This window comes from Chrysochloris asiatica, unplaced genomic scaffold (assembly GCF_000296735.1).
Source record: "Chrysochloris asiatica unplaced genomic scaffold, ChrAsi1.0 scaffold00015, whole genome shotgun sequence".
Classification (NCBI taxonomy): Eukaryota; Metazoa; Chordata; class Mammalia; order Afrosoricida; family Chrysochloridae; genus Chrysochloris; species Chrysochloris asiatica.
The window spans coordinates 18,710,250-18,730,464 of record NW_006408533.1 but is presented as its reverse complement, the minus strand read 5'-3'; the positions used below and the strand labels follow the sequence as shown (position 1 = coordinate 18,730,464).

At 48.9% G+C, this 20,215-nt stretch overlaps 1 protein-coding gene across 13 annotated transcripts in view; it reads left to right on the top strand.

Moving 5' to 3' along the window:
* CELF4 (CUGBP, Elav-like family member 4) overlaps nucleotides 1-20,215 on the top strand; it is a 357,363-nt gene that overhangs the window by 334,780 nt on the left and 2,368 nt on the right. For 4 of the 13 annotated variants that reach the window (XM_006835096.1, XM_006835090.1, XM_006835089.1 and 1 more), the window contains exons 10-12: nucleotides 853-936; nucleotides 7,896-7,979; nucleotides 13,515-13,642. In XM_006835096.1, coding sequence (XP_006835159.1) covers nucleotides 853-936; nucleotides 7,896-7,979; nucleotides 13,515-13,642 — 296 coding nt within the window. Of the gene's footprint in view, nucleotides 1-852; nucleotides 937-7,895; nucleotides 8,040-13,514; nucleotides 13,687-20,215 lie in introns of those variants that run through there. The other 9 variants (XM_006835091.1, XM_006835087.1, XM_006835085.1 and 6 more) reach the window with 6 other exon arrangements.

The following is a 20,215-nucleotide window of genomic DNA, read 5'->3' as shown; positions in this document are numbered from 1 at the left end:
GGGAGAGGGGGAGGTGAGGAGGCAGAGCACAACAGCCCTGGTCACTGAATGGGAGGGGACAGCCACTGTAGTGAACCCAAGGTAGGCTTTCAATAAGCTCACACCCTGGGCTGGGCAACCACACCAGAGTAATCCTCACCCAACGAGCCCCCTGCAGTGGAAGGGCCAGCAGTGATACGCATAGGACTGCCTGTCAACATGGGGCCTTGGGGTGGAGCCAGGATCCAAAGGAAAGTGACCTCAGCTGCCCAATCCCCCTAGCTCTGACCTGAGGCCCTGCTCATTTGGGAGCTAGGTCAGGCTGGGGAGGGGGCTGGTCATTCATGTCCCATCTCTGTTGTTGTTGTTAGGTCCCATCTCTAGCCCTTTTCAATTAAATACATATATCAGGTTTGTTCAACTTGGTCCTCTATTTCAGGGACCAGCCCCTGCAGGCTTCCCAGAATCCAAGTCCACTTCTTGGGTGGCTTCCACCCCCCACATCAGCACAATCCAAGTCAGCATGACCCAGAGAAGGGGACAAGTCTTTTGCAGTGATCTTGTCCAGAGCACGCTGATGATTTTGATTATCTGTCATTGTGGATTACCCACCTACACGTGTTTCTGATTAAACTCACCTCTCCCCTAACATGCACATTCAGGTGCACACTCCCTTAATCTTTCACTCTGTCGCTTCTCCTTCATTAGTACAGAAGACAGAGAGGCTGGCTTTATCTCAGGTGGCTGTACTGAAATGCACTTTTGTCTGGTCTGTTCTCACTGCCCCACACTGAAAGTTCTCTCTTTCTTCCTGCCTCTCTCCGTGTCACTGTCACCATGTGTCGATCTTGCCTCTTGTCTTTGGCTCTCCAGCAGCCGCCTACCCTGCTGCCTATGGTCAGATAAGCCAGGCCTTTCCTCAGCCACCTCCAATGATCCCGCAGCAGCAGAGAGAAGGTGAGTCTTCCAACTGGGGCTGCTGGCCCTCCCTGCCCCCATCCCCCCAAAAGGCTGCTCGCCTGGCCTTCAACTCAGGCACTTCGGTTGGAAGGTGACCATGTATGTGTTGTGTTTAAGAAGGTTGTGTGCTGAGACTCTCTGGCCCAGCACAGAGACACTCTTCTTGTAGGTGGCTCTTTGAACCAGAGCAGTAGACAGCCCAAGGGTGAGGGCCCAGATACAGAGCCCGGGGCCACAAGGTGACATCTGGCCCCACTCTCCATCATTTATCACTGGTAGAGGACACAGAGCATGAATACCGATCTCTCAGCCTGTTAAAATCATAGCCTTAAGAATGGCTGTGTGTGCTCCTTCCTGAACAAGGCCTTCAACCAGACTTGGAACAGAACCAACCCTGGAACCAAGTTAGGCATGTGTTTACCAGTGGTGGCCTTCTCCCTGCCCCGGGAAGTTTCTATGGAAAAGAGAGAGGTTCACTCTTGGGTTTTTTACTCGAAGCTCGACCCTCCACCCTCCCACTCAATTGTCCAGGGAGCTGATCCCATAACTGGGAGAGAGACGAGACTTGGAGAATGCAGTGGATTTGTGGTACTGGTTCTGATGGTTGTGGGCTTCAAGAAGGGAAAGGTGCACAAAAGTGTGGTCAGGAGGTGGGGCCCTGGGGGAGGTGGGGTGATGGTTAGGATTTGGCCATGGGAGAGAAAGAGGAGAGGTAAGCATGCTCATGGCTGGAGGAGAAGGTAGGATTATAGTTCATCCTACCAGGAGACTGTCCTCTCAGGTGAGCAGGAGAGACCACTGGAGTTCCCAGAGAGGACTCTGGGAGCAGGCAGAGCTGAGAGCATGACAGTGCTCCTGGTGTAGGCTCCAGTGGAAGCAGCAATTCCCGGAAAGTTCCTGGTGTGGGTAAGGCAGACATACCAGAGGGTCTTGAGATGGAAGGGATGTCATAGAGACCCTGACCCCAGTGTTCTCACACTCCAGAGCCTAGAGGTCCCCATGACTGGTATTAGCCATTTTGAATCTGACAATTATATGGTTTACTATGCCAGGAATAACAAATTCAAGAGGAATGGTATCACAGTCATCAGCAAAAAGAACATTTCAAGATTTATCTTGAGTACAATGCTGCCTGTGATAGGATAATATCCATATGCCTGCAAGGAAGACCAATTAATACCACTATTACTCAAATTTATGCACCAACCACTAAAGCCAATGATGATGAAGTTAAAGAATTCTACCGACATTTTTTTTGTCTGAAATTGATCAAATATATAATCAATGTGTATTAATAATTACTAATGATTGGAATACAAAGGTTAGAAACAAAGAGGAAGGATCAGTGGTTGGAAAATATGGACTTGGTGATAGAAATGATGCTGGAGATCATGTGATAGAATTTTGTAAAACCAATGACTTATTTATTGCAAATACCTTTTGAAAACAACATAAAAACTATATACATGGACCTCACCAGATGAAATACACAGAAATCAAAAAGACTACATCTGTGGGAAGAGGCAGTAGAATAGCTCAATATCATATCAACCAAAACAAGGCCAGGGTCAACTGTGGAACAGCCCATCAATTGTTAATATGCAAGTTCAGGCTGAAGCTTAAGAAAATTAAAACAACCTCATGAGAGCCAAAATATGACCTTGAACATATCCCACCTAAATTTAGACACCTTCTCAAGAACAGATTGATGGCAATAGTCACTAATGACCAAAGAACAGAAGACTGTGGGATGATATCAACATCATATAGAAAAAAAGCAAAAAGTCATTACAAAGACAGAAAATACCAAAATGGATGTCAGAAGAAACTCTGAAACTTGCTAAATCAAGTGGAAGAAATGAGGAAGTAAAAGAACTGAGCAGAACATTTCCAAGGACAGTTCAAGAAGACAAAGTCAAGTATGACGCTTTAATGTGCAAAGACCTGGAGTTAGAAAACCAAAAGGGAAGAACACATCCAGCAATTCTCAAGATGAAAGAGGGAGATAAAAAATTCAAGTCTTGCTTTGCAATATTGAAGAAGTCTATGAACAAAATATTGAATGATGCAGAAAGCATTAAGACAAGATGAAAGAAATACAGAGTCACTGTACCAAAAATAAATAAATAAAGGTCAATCTTCAACCATTTCAAGAGGTAGCACATGATAAGGAACTGAGGGTACTGATGGAAGAAGTCCAAGTGCACTGAAGGCATTGGCAAAAAACTAGGCTCCAGGAATTGATGGAATACAAATTGAAATCTTTTAACAAACTGATGCAGCTCTGGAGGTGCTCACTCATTTATGGCAAAAAATATAAGAGACAGCTACCTGGCCAAGCAACTGGAAGAGATCCATATTTGTGCCCATCCAAAAGAGGGTTCACCCAGTTGAATGCAGAATTCATAGAACAATATCACTGATATCACATGTCAGTAAAATTTTGCTGAAGGTAATTCAAAAATGGCTGCAACAGTACATCTACAGGGAACTGCAAGAGATTCAAGTTGGATTCAGAAGAAGACATGGACCGAGTGATATCATTGCTGATGTCAGATGGATCTTGGCTAAAAGCAGAGAATACCAGGAAGATGTTTACTTATGCTTTATTGACTATGCAAAGGATTTTGACTGTATGGATGTTGACAAGCTATGGATAACATTGCTAGAATGAGGTATTCCAGAACACTTAATTGTGCTCATGAGGAACTTGTACATAGAGCAAGAGACAGTCATTCCAACCAAATAAGGGGACATTGAATGGCTTAAACTCAGGAAAGGAGTGTGCCAGGGCTGTATTCTTTCACCATACTTATTCAATATGTATGCTGAGCACACAGTCAAGTAAACTGGATTTTATGAAGTAGGATGGAGGAAGGATTCATTAACAAACTGTGATATGCAAATGTTACAACCTTGCTTGCTGAAAGCTACGAGGACTTAAAGTACTTACTGATGAAGATCAAAGACTACAGCCTTCAGTATGGATTCCACCTCAATATAAAGGAAACAAAATCCTCACAACTGGATCATAAATAACATATAATAAATGGAGAAAAGATTGAGGTTGTCAAAGATTCCATTTTACTCGAATCAACCATCAACACTCATGGAATCATCAGTCAAGAAAATCTAACAACAGATTGCATTAGACAAATCTGCTGCAGAATACTCTTGAAAGTGTTAAGGACCAGATATATTGGTTTGAAGACTAAGGTGTGCCTGACCCAGCCATGGCATTTTCGATAGCCTCATAGGCATGTGAAAATTGGACAATGAATATGAAAGACTGTAGATGAACTGATGCATTTGAGTTACAGTGTTGAATAAGAATATTAAAAGTACCATGGATTGCCAGAAGAACATGCAAATTTGTATTGGAAGAAGTACAGCCAGAATGCTTCTTAGAAGCAAGAATGGCGAGATATCATCTCTCATACTTCAGACATGTTATCAGGAGGGTCCCTGAAGAAGGACATCATGCTTGGTAAAGTGGAGGGTCAGTGAAAAAGAGGAAGACCCTCAACAAGATGGATTGGCATGGTGGCTGCAACAGTGGGCTCAAGCCTAGCAATGATTGTGAGGTTGGCACAGGACCAGGCAGTGTTTTGTTGTGCATAGGGTCACTATGAGTTAACTTGATAGCACCTAACAACCACCAGCACAGTGGCACATGGATACAGCCCTCTAGTTTGCATGCATTCAGCAGCTCTTAAGGCCTATACCATCAGATCTCCCCAGACCCTGGCAAACTGTGCTACAGGAACCCACCTGGGTGCTTCTCCTCCACAAGCCTCATATATGTCAGATCAGAGTCACAGAGAGCTGGGCCTAAATGCCCTACTACTGAGCACCCGCTGGATTCCAGTTGACCCACCCTCATCCTGTGGTCAGTTCCCTGCAGCACTTTGATCTCTTGGCTCAGGTTTCTGTAAACCCCCAATACACAGGCGCACGCGCACACACAGCCAATGCCGCCCTGACTGACAAGCACAATAGCCCCTAGTGCTGGCCCGGTTGCATCTGCACTGCCCCCAGGTGTCTGACTATGAATCCCTTTTAACATCTTCTCCCCTGCATTTCCTGCTCCGGAAGACTCAGTCTCTCCTTGGGGTGCTCTCCCCCTTAATATTTCCATTCCTCCTAATAGGCTGAACCACCCTAGGAGAGCAGGGAGTGGCGAGGTAGGATGTGAACCCAGACAGCTACAGAACCACACTGCAAACAAGTGCCAGGATGTGTACTCTGGGTTGTTGGTGAAGGCTTTGTTGGGCCTCCGAGGATCAGGAGATCTCCAGCACATAGACTTGGCACATAGACATTCTCGGGAGGAAAAGTAGCAAGACCAAAGGCATGGCTGCTGCAAAACATGCAGTGAGCCTGTAAGGAGGGGAGACAGACTGCTAGGTGGGGGGAAGTCAGCTGGAGTCAAGTTCAGGCCATGTCTAGAAGTGTTGTAGGAGGAAGGGAGGAGAGAGAAGGCTGGATACTTCAGCTATGCTAGCAGTTTGTCTCTACATCATGGTCCTTGCCAGCTCATGTAAAGCCAGTGACATACAAGGCCACATTGGATGCTGGGGAGGACTTTCTTATCGGCATCTCCCAAAGTTGTCTGCCCCTTGGGTTACCCTCAGGATGACTCGTCTTGGCTCTGCCAGGGCTGCTGTGTGGTGTAGTCACTTTCTGTCTCTGAAATTCTTGTTTCACCATTTCTCAGATGGATGGGCTGGACCAGATGATCGCTATAGCCCTGCCAGTCACACTATCTGTGTGTTCTAGAATCTGTGAATGAGGGAATGCAGTAAGGGATTGGGAGTGGCCAGAGGAAGATAAGGTGTGCTTACTGGTGAAGGACAAGGGGCTAGAGGAGAGAGAACAGATAGCATCCATGAAAAGGAGATTGTAGAACTTGAACTTGGAGTGAGGACCTGAACTCTAGGCAGGTGTCAGGATGGGGTAGAGTAGTCGGGAAGCCCTGAAGATTGCGGTTGGGCGTAAGTGGGAAGACAGATAGGAAAAGGGAAACACCCTTTGCCAGTGTGAGTGGAGAGAAAACCTCTCCAGACATAAAGGAATAAAAGCCCCAGAGCAGACTCAGGGAGCACCAGAAGGGAGGCCAGAGTGCTTCCAAGAGGGGATAAGAAGGGTCTCTGGTAGGCCTCTGGCAGGAAGTAGAACTTCAATTGGGCCAAAAAGCTGGTTTCTGCCTCTAGGAGACTCCCATCTATCTGGCACCATCAAGGAGCACATTCACAGAACAAACAGCCAGTGAGGGCATGGCATGATGGCAGAAAGTGGGTGAAAGGAAGGCCATTGGAGCAGGGGGATCCAACCTAGGGCACTTCCGGAATGGGTACAGGAGCACACTTGCGTCGTCAACTGGCAGAGTACCTGGGAGACAGCTGTTCAGGGAGGGTGTGGCACATCTGTAAGGGTGGGCAGATGGGGTAGGGCAAGCTTTGGTGGTCAGAGGAGTGTGTGCTGTAGATTGTGAGCCTCCAGGAGTGGAGACAGATGGAGTGAGGGGCAGGGAAGAAGAGAAAGCATTGCAGCTGAGCCCCTGCTCTAGAGCTTGGTTGTCTGGCAGCCTCCCCGGTTCTGGCCATGAAAGCTGAGTAGCAACCCACCTAGGCATCTTACAGACTTCACTTCGAAGGCCCTGCTTAGGGTTCCACTAGCCTCTGTTCAGAAGCCGGGCTCACACACACAACTCTAATCAGTGCAACTTTGTCATTTCCATGTCCACCACAGATTGGCAACTATCACTGAAATGCCCACAGGTCACTTTCAAAGGTTACATTATAATCGGCATGCTCTTTGTAAGACGGCAATGAAGCCTGGAAAGATTTCTGGAATATTCTAACCATGTCAAAAGAGAAATGTAAATCTTTAGCTATTTGGAAATTTCGGAAGTCCAAAGACCTCAGGTACTCAGGGGAGTTAAGGATGGAGAGGTAGAGAAAGAAGAGAACACAGGAGGATTATGGAGGAAGAGGGCCTGGGTTCATATCCTAGTTCCAACCCTTACCAGATGTATGACTTTGGGCAGTGACTTAACCTTGCTGGGCCTTAGTTTCCTCCTCTGTGATGTGGGAATGACTCAGTACATGTGAGAAGTGACTCAGTACATATAAAAGTGCTTAGCAAACCCTGACACCTAGTTCATGGCATTTAAATAGCCAGGCTGTTGTAAGAAAATGGGTGAACCTTTCATTTAATGAGGCTCATAGGTGCCTTGCTAATCTTTGAGCCTTACTGTGAAGTCGTCCCCGCACATCTAGCCCTGCACACCTAGGGAGATAGGGGGCAGGATAACTTTTGGGCTGGACTGAGTGGGAGATAGGGCGCAGGTGAAAGGCACAGTAGGGAGTACATTGAAGGAGTGGCCAACATGCCACCTCATAGGGATTCAGATCCAGAGTCCAAGCTGGGGTCTTTGGGAAGCTGAAGTGATCCTCTCCTCTCAGCTGGTCCAAGACATATGGCTGCCCTGGTGATGCTCCCTGCCCTCCCCTGCCTAAGCAGGGGCCAGACAGGAGGGAGGCTTGGCAGGCAGGTACGCCCAGGTCTGCCAGCTCCTCCCTCCCAGGACCTCATCTCTAGGGACATGGCTGATCACACTTTGGCACAACCTTGACACGTTCATCCCGTTCTCCAATCAACTCTGCTCCCGGAGCCCTACAATTGCCAGAACCTTAAACTAGACCCATTTTGCAGACCAGACAACAGAGGCACAGAGAGGTTCAAGGACTTGCCTGAGCGTAGAGCAGAGACCAGAGCTCAGCACCTACCACTCTCCCTGGGCCACCCTCTGATCTTGGATGAGACTCCCCCTCCTAACCTTGCCCCCACCCCTCCCTGCTGCCGCTGCCTAACTCGCTCACCTCTCCTCTGTCTCTCTCTTTCCCCACCCTGCCATCCCTTCCTCCCCCGCCCATCCCCTCCCCCCACCACAGGGCCCGAGGGCTGTAACCTGTTCATCTACCATCTGCCCCAGGAGTTTGGGGACGCTGAGCTGATGCAGATGTTCCTCCCTTTCGGTAATGTCATCTCCTCGAAAGTGTTTGTGGATCGGGCGACTAACCAAAGTAAATGCTTTGGTGGGTAAAGATAACAAACCAATTAGCTTCACCTAGGACAGGGTGGTGCTTGCGCCAATGTTCCGGTGTCCAACTGCTTTTAACCTGCTCCTTCACATCGTCCCTCACTCCCTCCAGGGTGCTTCCCCCCAGCCTCCACACTCCATCTCTCGCACCCTCTTCTCTCCTCTACTATTCTTTTTGCTTCTTGGCTTTCCCTGCCACCCCTACCCTGCTCCTCAACTCCCAGGTCCCAGACCAAGAAATGGTATTCCCCCCCCACCACCACCCCAGTCCAAAGGCCTGATGAAAAGAGAGACGGAGTGCCTTGGGCAGTTAGCAATGTCCTAACAACATCTACCCTCCCAGCCGCCCCTCTTCAATTAGAGACCTGAGTGAGTCCCAGGGTAAAGAGCCCAGTATGATACAGGGGGTGGCAGAGTTAGCCCAGCCAGGCCCCCACCATACCTGCCCCATGGCCCCTCCTCTGTCCACCTCTCTTTCCAGTCCACATCCCCCTTCTCTCTCTCCTTCTCTTTGTTCCCCTCCTTCCCACTCAGACCACCAAAGATGGGCATTGTTGAGGAGTCAGGACAAAGACTGGTCCCTGCCCTCAGCAAGCCAAGGTCTGAGATTAGCTAAAATCACATGTACACCACAGCAATGAAATTCACAAGGCACCAAGTAGTGCTGTCCTAAGGAAGGCCAATTGATGTAAATAGACACTTCCCGGCAAGGAGAACAGAATGGACAAAGGCTTGTGGGCTGGCTAAGAGTCCAGGCGCAGAAGGCTTGGGGGAAAAGGGGCACTAGTTGTGAGGGTGGGTCTGAGTTGGGGAAGGTGTTGACCAATCAGATGAGGAGGTTTCATTTGATGTAACAAACTGCAGAAGGTGGCGGTAGGTTTCTGAATGGAGAGTATTAGAATGAAAGCACAGCTTCCAGGGAATATACCTGAAGGCAGAACAAATTAGATGAGAGAGGGAGGCAGAAGCGGATCTAAGGTATGGCAGGTGCCCTGGGTGCCACTTGAAATGGGGGAGGGTGCCACTGAGCAGTTTCTATTACAATTTCCAGGGCAAGCTGATAGAGGTCATTCAGCAATTTAAAATGAATTGCCATAGGCAGGAATTCCATAGATGCTCCTCTGAAGGGTGAACTTGGGAGGGTCCAGTAATACTTACCAGATAAATATTGATGCCCAGTTAAACTTGAATTTCAGATAATCCAGGAATACTTTTTTTTTTTTTTAATATAATTTTGTCCCATTCAATTTTGGGGTTATATTTATGCCGAAAAATGGATCCACTGCTTATCTAATATTTGAATGTAACTGGCCATCTTGTGCTTTAGTAGCTAACTGTGGCAACTCTCTACCTCCTCCTGGAATTGATCTCACCCTCACACCTATCCCCTCCATTCATTTCTGGTGCCTCTTCCCTTCTCCCTGCACCTCCATCGGCAGTCCCTTCCAGGACCAGAGTCACTTACAAGGCCCCGAGGTTTGAAGAGTGCAGTCCCAGTGCATTAGCTTCTTAGAGCTCAGTATTTCTAGGTTGGTCCTCCAATTTGGGGGCTGTGAAGAGAAAGAGTAGGAACATGTGTCAACTGGGAGTCCAGATCACAGAGAAAGTACAAAAAGTATAGAAGTACCAGGAAGCACATGTTAAAGGGATATCAGTTTGGAGATCAACTCTCCAGAAATGTGAAGAGCTTGAGTTTTCAGATCATGTTTCCCAAAGTAGTCAAGACCCTTCTGGCTTGTAGCAGCTGCCCCAGGAAACATGTGGGACTTTATTGGCACAGTTGCCTCCACGGCTCCGTTGTCTTTAGATTTGGGGAAGAAAAGCAACAAGCAGGGTTACAACTGTTGGATGTTTGTCCTTACAACTTGCAGTTACATATGTCAAAACAGCAAACTGGGAATCAGTTGCATCTAGTTTTAAATAAACCTCAAATATACAAATCAGAAGGAACCTGCTAAGAGCCCAGGGAGCAGACACAGGTTCCAGCCACAGCTTGTGAGCATTCCCAAATTTGGAGGCTGATGACATTCCTGGTGGGGTTGCCACCCAGTTAATCCAAGTCATTTCCTTACAGTCTGCCCCCCTTTGCCATTATTATTGTTGTTGTTAAGTGCCATCGAATCGGTTCCGACCCATAGCGACCCTGTATAGGGCTTCCGAGGAATGACTAGTGAGCTTGAACCACTGACCTTGCAGTTCAAATGGCTTTGCAGTCTGGCACATTAACCCACAGCGCCACACCAGGTGCCACTGAATCAATTTAGACTCATAATGATACTATGTACAACAGAATGGAACACTCGCCATTAGTCCATTTAAATCCTCCAAGTTTTTAAGAAATTCTTTCTATATCTCAATTCAGGCACTCTCTTCTTGAACATATTTCTAGTGCCAAACTTTCTATGACCTTGAAGTAGGAAAGCTCTTCCAGCACAGGTCCAGCTTAGCCAATCCTTAAACCACCTGAGTTCTCACTCTTACTCTGGCTACTGGGCCTTCTGCAGCTATCCCAGCAACCTCCAGCACTCATGGGCAAGTCATTCAACCCTCTGACCTTCAATTTGTTTGTTAATGAAATGGGGACTGTCACAGCCATCCCTTAGGGCTGCCATGAGGATTTACATCAGATGGTACCTGTGAGGAGCTTGGTCTCTAAAAGTGGTATCATCTCCTTTGTACCCAAAAGAAAGTGTCGTTTTTGCCATAAGAAATGGTCCTGTGTTAAAGTGAGCCCCTAAAGGCCGCACTCAAACGTTATAAGCAGAAACAGTCCTACAGAGGTTCATGTGAGTGTATAAGCAACTTGAATTGTTCCTCCGTGTAAGAAGGAAGGCTGGGCTGTCAGGAGGGCTGGGACCACCAATTCTCCCATCATGGTCTGGGAGGTGGGAATTTTCTCAATGTGAGCAAACATAGAGGTGGGGGGCTCTGGGAGAAGGAAGACAGTCCTGCAAATTGGAAAGATAGGAGATGGTGCATTGGCCTTGCCCCTGGTGTAAGGGATAGGGTGAGGGTGACAGGTATAGTCTGTGAGGGTGGAACATATCCTTGCCCCAACAGCTCACCAATTACCAATCAGAACTAGTGGAGAAAGGGAAGTTCCCTTGAGCCCCCAAACTCCCCTGCAAAGGCTGGGCCTAGTGGTGACTTTTTCCTTCTCTGGGTCCTCCTCTCTCCCTAGACTGGCCCCTTTTATTTTTTACTTCTCCTCCCATATTTTCTCACCTTGTGTCCTGCAAAAAGAGAGCCCCCAAGCCCAGGTGGCAATGTATAATTGAAGCCATGATGCCCATGAACAAGCAGGAGAAGGTGGTCCTACATGCCACTCATGGTTGGGCTACCTTGTCGCCAGCACATGTAAACACAATTCATACATCTGACATCTGCCCTGGACTCATCAGAGAGACCAGGAAGGGATGAGAGGGGCCGGGTGAAAGGATGACTGGCAGCTCATCTTCCACTGTGGATAATCTGAAATCTTTGCTATTGACTTTGATACAGAGATTTATATAGAGATTGGCTATGTTGGCCTGAACTGGACTCTGACCAATTTCACCACACACAGGTACAGACACACATGCATACATATACATGTATGTGTATGTACACCTTCATGACCCCCCCCCCACACACACACACACCATCTTTGATGCCATGATGGCTGCATGAGCAAATGTGAGCAAAGCAGGGAGGAGATGGCAGAATGAGAAATGAGGCTGAGTGGAGGCAGTGTCTGGGGACGAGGTAATAAAAAGGGTGTAAGAGTCACTCAGTAGGGAGAGCAAGGGAAGGGATGTTGGGAGAACAGAATTCACAGGTAGGCCCAAGATACCATGGACAATTAGCCGAGAAAGCAGCCTCCACATTGTGTAGTATCTGGTTGGACCGCTATCCCTTATGTATCTCATTGCCATTTGGGGACACACACTCCAACTGAAGCACATATGTACGTTGATCTAACCAAGCTTAGTTTCATATATTTTGCAGTATCTGACCTTTTAAAGTCAAATACGTTTACAAAAATACTAAGTTAAACAGCTATAAAAGTTTGCTTACTAATGTGGGAAGTGGTTGTTTTTTATATGGGGATTGAAAAAAAGTTTGTAGAAAAAATAAATGAAAAGGTAATGGCATTTTTCCAAGAACTTATTTAAGCTCCTCCTCCCCCTCATTGTATTTGCCAGTGTGCCTTGAACACACCAATTTGGGCCAGTTTGGGAAATGCTGGTGTAAAGTGGTATCTCTGTAAGCAGATGAGATCCAAAAAGCTAAATTTTGGGACATGACCCATACTTATGTGGGAACTGCTTGTTTCTGAAGGTAACTGGGAGCTACAGATGGTTTTATATCTGCTCTTGAGCTTTTGGGAGAAGCGATTCTGTGGTCCCTGGTACACAGATGACTCTCAGCCATTTTTTACCTCTAATAATACTAGTCTTGACTTGTAGTGTTAGAAATGTCTTGAGGGGCTTTTAGGGATACATCTTTTGGTGCTTGGTTATTCCAGGGCTTGGGCAGTGGCAACAAACCCTGGGCACAAAAACCAAACCCACTCCCATCGTGTCTCTTCCAGCTTACAAAGACCCTGTAGGATAGCGCATAACGCTCCATAGGGCTTTCCAAGGCTGTAAATCTTTAGGGACGCACATCTTTCTCCCTCCCCTCTGGCAGAGTGGCTGTTAGGTTCCTCTGATTCCTACCTATGGTTAGCAGGGTGAGCTTTAACCATTGCATCACCAGGACTTCTCCCTGGATGCCAGGTGGAGAGTTAATGCGAATCGAGTCTGTCTGGATGCCCCGGTGTCTATCCAGAAACCTGGCTGAGGACCGGGAGCTGGGCGGAGGGTGGCGAGGACTCTGGCGTTGGCCCTCCCTGGCGGCCAGGCCGCACTCGCGAGGGGGGCGGCCCGAAACGCCGGTGGAGAAGTTCTCAATGGTGGTGCCGCCCCTCCGTCCCCCTGGCACTCCTCTCTCTCCCCAGGCCGGCACCCTGTGCCCTCCCGCTGCCAGGCCCCCTCCTGTCAGGGAGGACAGTGTCCAATAAACTCCTCCACCCGCAGGTGTGTCCGCCCTTTCCTAGCCACAGGAGAGGGCTGAGGTGCCGGGGCCGGCCGGGGCGGGGGGGTGGGCGCCCCGCCAAGCTCCGCCACGCCGCGGGCGCTCACCTGGGGGAGTGGGCGCCCTGGCGAGTGGCGCTAACCAAAGGCGAGGTATGGCCAGGCAGCCGGGGTCTCGGAAACGCCCGCCCCGGGAGGGGTCACATGCACGGGGGCTAAAGGGGGGCGCGGGCGCTTGGCCCCGCGGGGCGCGGAGGCCGGGTCGATGACGGGGCGGAGCCTTGAGGGAGGCGGGGCCGCCGCTGTCCCGGCCCCGCCCTCCAGCCCTGCCGACCTCCTCCCCCTTTTCCGCTGGGAGCGGCCCCGGGGTGGCCCCGTGGAAACCCAGGCCTTCGTCCTTCGTGTTTCGCCAGGCTTCGTGAGCTTCGACAACCCGGCCAGCGCGCAGACCGCCATCCAGGCCATGAACGGCTTCCAGATCGGCATGAAGAGGCTCAAAGTGCAGCTGAAGCGGCCCAAAGACGCCAATCGCCCGTACTGAGCGCCGGCGGGAGCGTCCCCCGGGGGAGACCAGGACTCGCACAGGTAACCGAGGACGGCCGGGGTGTGGGGACGGGGGTGCTTGAGAGGGGCACCAGACGGACCCGTCGTCTCCTCCGGCCTCCGCTTGTGCGGTGGACCCGCTGCACTCGGCTCCACCTGCTCCTGGCCCCGTGCCTTTGGGTAGACGCACCGCTAAGGTCACCCCTGCTGAAATGGGCATAGCCATCACCTTGTCGCAAGGCCTAGAGACCTAAGGCTTGGGATGAAGAGAGCATCAGGAATGAGGGAACTGTCCTGAGAAAATAGGGCGAGCCCTGGACCTGCGCCTCAAGGTCTACACTGGCAAAACTGTTTGCCAGAAAACCATGGGGTGAGCAGATGGCAAGTTCAGGCCCAGGAGCGTGTGGGGGCGGAACAGTCTCTGCGGAGGAGAACAGGAGTCACTTGCTGGGGCGTTCTCCAGACTCCCTGCTCTCTTCTCTTCCCTGTTTTGCCAAGAGGCAGGCAGTTTCTAGGTACTTGCCCCCTTCTTCTTGTTAAGTGCTGTCGAGTCGGTTCCAACCCATAGCAACAATGTATAGGGTTTCTGAGGAGCAACTGGTGAGCTTGAACTGCCGACCTTGAGGTTCAAACTGGTTTTTAAATCCAGCTCATTAACCCACAACGCCACTCTAGGAGTCCTAATTGTCCCTCTCCCCCCTCCAATTACCCATGCCTTTTCCAAGACAGTTCTTCTCACAGTCAGTTCGGACTCCCAAGACGCTGTATTGGGTTTCGGAGAAGCAGCTGGTGGGTTTGAACTGCCAACCTTGTGGTTATCAGTCCAGCGCTTATCCTACAACACCACATCAAAATTCCACCAGGAACCTTGCCCCAAAATAAAAATGGGTGGGCTGCATCCCTGAGCAGGGAATCCCTTACCCTGTCTACTTCACAGAGTAGTGGAGGGTTGATAGTGGTCACCTTTTCCTGCTTGGTCTGTGCCCTGCCCAGGATTGAAGACACATGCAGGATATGTGTTCCGAGCAAAGTGGCTTCCTGCGGGGCAAGCCTGACACCCCCTCTTCCAGTGCTCAACTTACAGACAGACTGGAAGTTCAGGAAGTCGTCAGGCCCTCCTGGCTCAGGTCTCCACCCCTTTGTCCCTCATTCATCCAGCCTGCCTTAGCAGCCTAGGTCTCCATGCAACTAAAACCCAATCAAGGTTAGAACCTTTATGTCAAAGAAGTTCCTAGATGAAAGGGAAGGAGGGTTTGCCATCTGGGACATTAAGTATGAAATAGTCCACAGGGTAGAAACCAGCTGTCAGTCACAGTTGGAGTGGGGGTTGAGAGGCGTAGCTTCAAACATAGAGTGGGTTCTTCCACTGGAGAAGACAAAGGCCTCTTAGAAGAACTAACAAAAACAGGCCTTCACGTAGTGCTCCCAGGGCACCAGATACTGTTCTTATAGAAACAGCCTGGAACATAGGTTGCATTCTTATTCCCATTTTACAGATGGAACACAGAGATTAAGTATCTTGCCCATCAGATAGTAAGTAAGGTTAAGAGCCATGTTCTTAACCACTCATGTAAGGAAAATGACAGATGCAACCCCCTGCTCATCTTGACCCTTACCACACCAGTGCCCTGAATGCCAGAGGGGCATTATTGTTGTTAGGTGCCATTGAGTCAGTACCGATTCATAGCAACCTTATGCACAGCAGAACGAAACACTGGCCAATCCTGGGCCAACCTCACTATTGTTGCCACGCTTGAGCACATTGATGCTGCCACTTTGCCATTTCATCTCGCTGGGGGTCTTCCTCTTTTTCTCTGACCCTGCACCCTACCAAACATGATATCCTTCTCCAGCGACTGGTCCCTCCTGACAATATGTCCAAAGTATGAGAGATGAAGTTTGGCCATCTTGGCCTCCAAGGAGCACTCTGGCTGCACTTCATCCAACACAGATCTGTTGGTTCTTTTGGCAGTCCATGGCACTTTCAATATTCTCCTCCAACACAATAACTCAAAAGCATCCATTCTTCTACAGTCTTCCTTATTCACCGTCCAACTTTCGCATGCATATGAGGTTATTGAAAATACCATGGCTTGGGTCTGGCTCACCTTAGTCTTGAGCATATCAGAAAGATGTTTACCTGTGCTTTATTGACTACGCAAAGGCTTTCGATTGTGTGGATCATGACAAGCTATGGACAACATTGCAAAGTACGAGTATTCCGCAACACTTGATTGTGCCCATGAGGAATCTGTACATGGACCAAGAAGCAACTAGTTATTCGAACAGAACATGGGAACACTGAATGGTTTAAAATTAAGAAAGGTGTGCTACAGGGTTGTATTCTTTCACCATACTTATTCAACCTGTATGCTGAGCAAATAATACGAGAAGCTTGGCATTAGGATTGAAGGAAGACTCATTAACATCCTGCGATATGCAGATGGTACAACCTTGCTTGCTGAAAGTGAAGAGGACTTAAAATATTTCCTGATGAAGATCAAAGAGCACAGGCTTCGGTATGGATTACATCTCAATGTAAAGAAAGCAAAAATCCTCACCACTGGACCAACATTCTTATCAACAGAGAAAAGATTGAAATTGTCATGGACTTCATTCTTCTTGAATCATCTATCAACACTCATGGAAGCAGCAGTCAAGATATCAAACGACGTATTACATTAGACAAATTCGCTGCACAAGACCTTTTTCAAGTGTTGAAGAGCAAAGATGTCAGCTTGAAGAGGGGCATGACGTTCACTAATTTGGGGTCAGTCTCAGAAACCCTATACAGGGTCGCTATGAGTCTGTACTGACTTGACGTCACTTAACAACAATAACAACACTCTACTAGGCAGTCCCCAAAAGAAACCTGATGTGACTCTGACAATAAAGTTATTTCAAGGCCTAGTTAGTGAAAGCACCAATGGTGCTTTCACATTTCCCTTTTCAAAACCATTAGAACTGTCATAGAATGTGGGTCCTAAGAAGAGATAAGGGGTTGTCTCAAGGCAGGCTGGGAGGCTGCAGTGAGAGAGGACTGTTCTCAGGCTGCCAGAAAGGGTGGGGTTCTCATAGAAAGCAGTGGAAAGCGTATGTTTACGGAGCAGGAGGCCTGAGTCACAGTCATAGGACTTGGAAGGACAAGACTTTAGTGACCATCTGTGGCAGGCTCGGAGTAGGGCCTGAGGGTATAGCCCCAGCCTGAAGTGGAGAGGTGCCAGGAGCAAGGGGGTATCCTGTCTTCTCTTCACCCCTACCCCTCTGGCTGCTTGGGCTTGTTATGTGTGCTAAGACAGGAGTTTCTCCAAGAGAGCCTGACCAGGAAACTGAGAGGAAGGAAACAAAGAGTGGACAAAACCGTAAATACGGCCAGGATCACAGAGCAGAACAGGCCACCCACTGCTGCCCTGCCTAGAGGTTGACCTCTAAGTCATCTGTTAAACCCCTGAGCTTGTTCAAGCCCGGGGAGGGCTTCTCAGCTGCCAGCACTGTGGTTCTGTGGTTGGATAACTGTCAGCACAGTTTTACCATGCCCCATGGGAGTTGAGTCCTGCCCTTATTGGGCCCTGGGCTTGGTCTGAGCACCACGGGCCTAGGTTCTAAAGGATTGGCCCATACCAGTCTATGGCTTTAAATCTGGGAGGCCTCAGGCCAGAGGCCCACTGTTTCTCCTGACCTGGCTGCTGGATTAGTTCAGCCTAGCAATAATTAGGTCAGTGCATTGGAGCTTCCCAGACTGGATTAGAGATCCCCCTTGCTCATCAGTGATCTCACTGATAGGTCCGGGGCTGAGCTCTGAGGCTCCACCAGAGGGTGGCCAGGAGGGATGGCCCACAGCTGCTACCATTGAAGAGAGTAGCCAGCTGTCCACAGGCAGAGTCCTTAGAGACTGAATGAGCCTGAGTTTGTTTGGCTCTGTGTATGTCACTGAGTGTGTGTGTGAAAAAGGCCCTTAGACTGGGCTTGGAGGGGAGTGCTGTGTGCTGTTTACGTTTGGATGTCTAGTGGCTAGCCAGGGGTCTGGATACTGAAGGGCAGCAGACAAAAGTAGGGAGAGGGACAAGGAGCCCAGCTCAGGGTGGAAATACCATGTGGGGGTGTGGGAGGAGTGGTCCACTGTGAGATGCTCAGGACTGATGCTGAGGGGGAAGGATGGGAGCTCCCCCATGGGTTCCTTAGTTGCTGCCATCCCAGCTGATGCCTAATGCCTCTACATTTCCATATTTTCTGAGGCCTCTTCCACTCTAAAGGGAGACTCCAGCAATTGGACATCCTGGGTGGGGTTGGAGGTACAGGGTTGGCATTTCACGATTGGGGGAGGGGGGTATGTGGTGGACCCTGGTCTGGGTGAAGGAAATCTCATGTTGGAAGAACAAAGAAACCGGCCTGGCTTGGCAGGCAGAGCAGGGGGCTATGGAGGAAGAGGCTGAGGAATGCTTCTGGGACTGCAGGTTGGGGCTCAAAATAGAGTTGCCCCCCACCCCGACCCCCAGCCACTTCACCATTTACCTACAGTAATACTTTAAAATCCTGGGCCTTCCTTGTACTTTCCCTAGGGGAGAGTACAAAGCCTAGATTGGAAGTCTGCACAGTGTAAAGCCCTGCGGATTGGAAGCCCTGCACATCTCCCTGCTGCTGCATGGACAGTTGGGGGTGAGAGATAAATTCATGGAGAGCCATGAGGAGGAGGTCAGGGTGGGGGCTCCCAAGTCCCAGGGTAGGGACAATGGATCCTGAAATGGCAAGGGTTGGAAAGACAACTCCAAGCCCAATATGTGATGATGCTTGATTGATGGAGCACCCATCTAGTGTGGTCAGAGTCTGGAGGGGTGCAGGGTAGAGAACGATGGAGTAGGCAGGAAAGGAGGTCAGCAAAGCACCAGTGACAACAGCAGGGACAAGCTCCAGAGCCACAACCCTCACCTCTCCTGTGTTTTTTATATTGCCCACTCTGTAGGGGATTCTACAGCCTTCCGTGGGGGCCTTTAATGGGTCAGAGCTATAGAGCCTTCTATCTAGGGGCTTCATGTGCTGGGAAACAGCCTCAGTGTGGTCACATGGGCCGCCCTGGAAGCCAGGTGATTGTGAAATGAAATCCCTAGTGCCAAGGTGTATTTATAGAATTCCAAAAACATTTCTTATTAACTGTAAATTTCAAAACTCAACATGTTGACTTTCTGACTGTTCGGAGGAAAGAAGGTTGAGGCAGACTGGCAGGGAAAGAATTAGATATCACAGTGGGCACTCTGGCATGGAGACACCCTGCTCTAGGGATGGTGGCCAAAGTGGGAACCACTGGGTGGAAAGAAAGAGCTGCTGTCAGTATAGATTGTCCTGTGGCAGCCAAGTGTTTCCCGGATGGATCCCACAGGTGCATCAAATCACCTTAGCCATACTCTGACCTATCCAGCCAGTCAGGGCCACCTTGACAGGTCGCCCACTCTTAGTCACAGGCCAAAGTCACAGAAAGCTGGGGAGGATAGCTTAGAACCTGGACGAGACAGAAAAAATCAAGGGTGACAAAAAGGAAAGAGTTTGCTCCCTGAGCTCTGCTTGCCAGCCAAGGTGGTTTGAGGGGCTGCTTGATTTTTTTCTGGCCCCCTCACCAAACCACCCATGCCCCCTTCTCTCCCCTACGCATGATGGATGCCCTTAGTGGCCTTGTGTGAGGTTATGCTACTGTTCACAGCGTTATCATGTGTCTGCATAAACAACCGTGCGTGTATGTATGTACGTGTGTGTATCGATGTGCCCATGTCCTTTGTCTACTGGCTTCCTCCATCTTTTGAGTTCTTTTCAGTTCTCTTATGATTTGACTGCTATTCTTCCATCTGAGCTTTTAGACTGATGCTGTGGTCTGGTGCTGTATAAATATTTTTCCTTTTAATTTTGTTTTAACTTCTTCCTTGCCCTTCTTCACCCTCAACCCAGATCCCTCTGTCCTCCCCCATTCCTCCCCCACCCAACCTGCCCCTGCCTCATCCACCCCTTCCTACCCACACTCTCTTGTCCTCTCTCTCTCTCTCTCTCTCTCTCTCTCTAGACATATATAAATATATATATATAAATCTTTTCTTCTTTTGTCATTCAATCAAATTCCAACAACCCAACCAGGGCCAGTCAAATCCACCACAGTCTCGCGCTGAGCTAGGAATAAAGTTCACGTAATCACATGAGAGTGGAGAAAACAGTCCCCCATCCGTAAGTTCAAATCAACTCAAAGTTCACAGTGTGACATGATGGCGTCATGTAACAAGGCTAAGAATCGGTTGCATGACAATTGCCGTCCAGTTTCGTGGAGGTGCTGTGATTGGAGCGTTTTTCTTGGATGTTGTATCAGTTGATGATTGGCCAGTCATGATCACACGTGCATTTTCTTGACTTTTGTGCTGCCACAATCTTTTTTGCTGTGCTCATTTTTGTTTCGTTCTTGGTGCTTGCAGTGGTTTTACTTTCTGTTGTTTGGTTTTTCTTGTTCAGCGTTTTTTATGCTTCTTTAGATGTCACATAGAGAAAAAAACAAAACAAAAGAACAACCAAAAAAAAAAAATAAATAAATCTAGGTTCA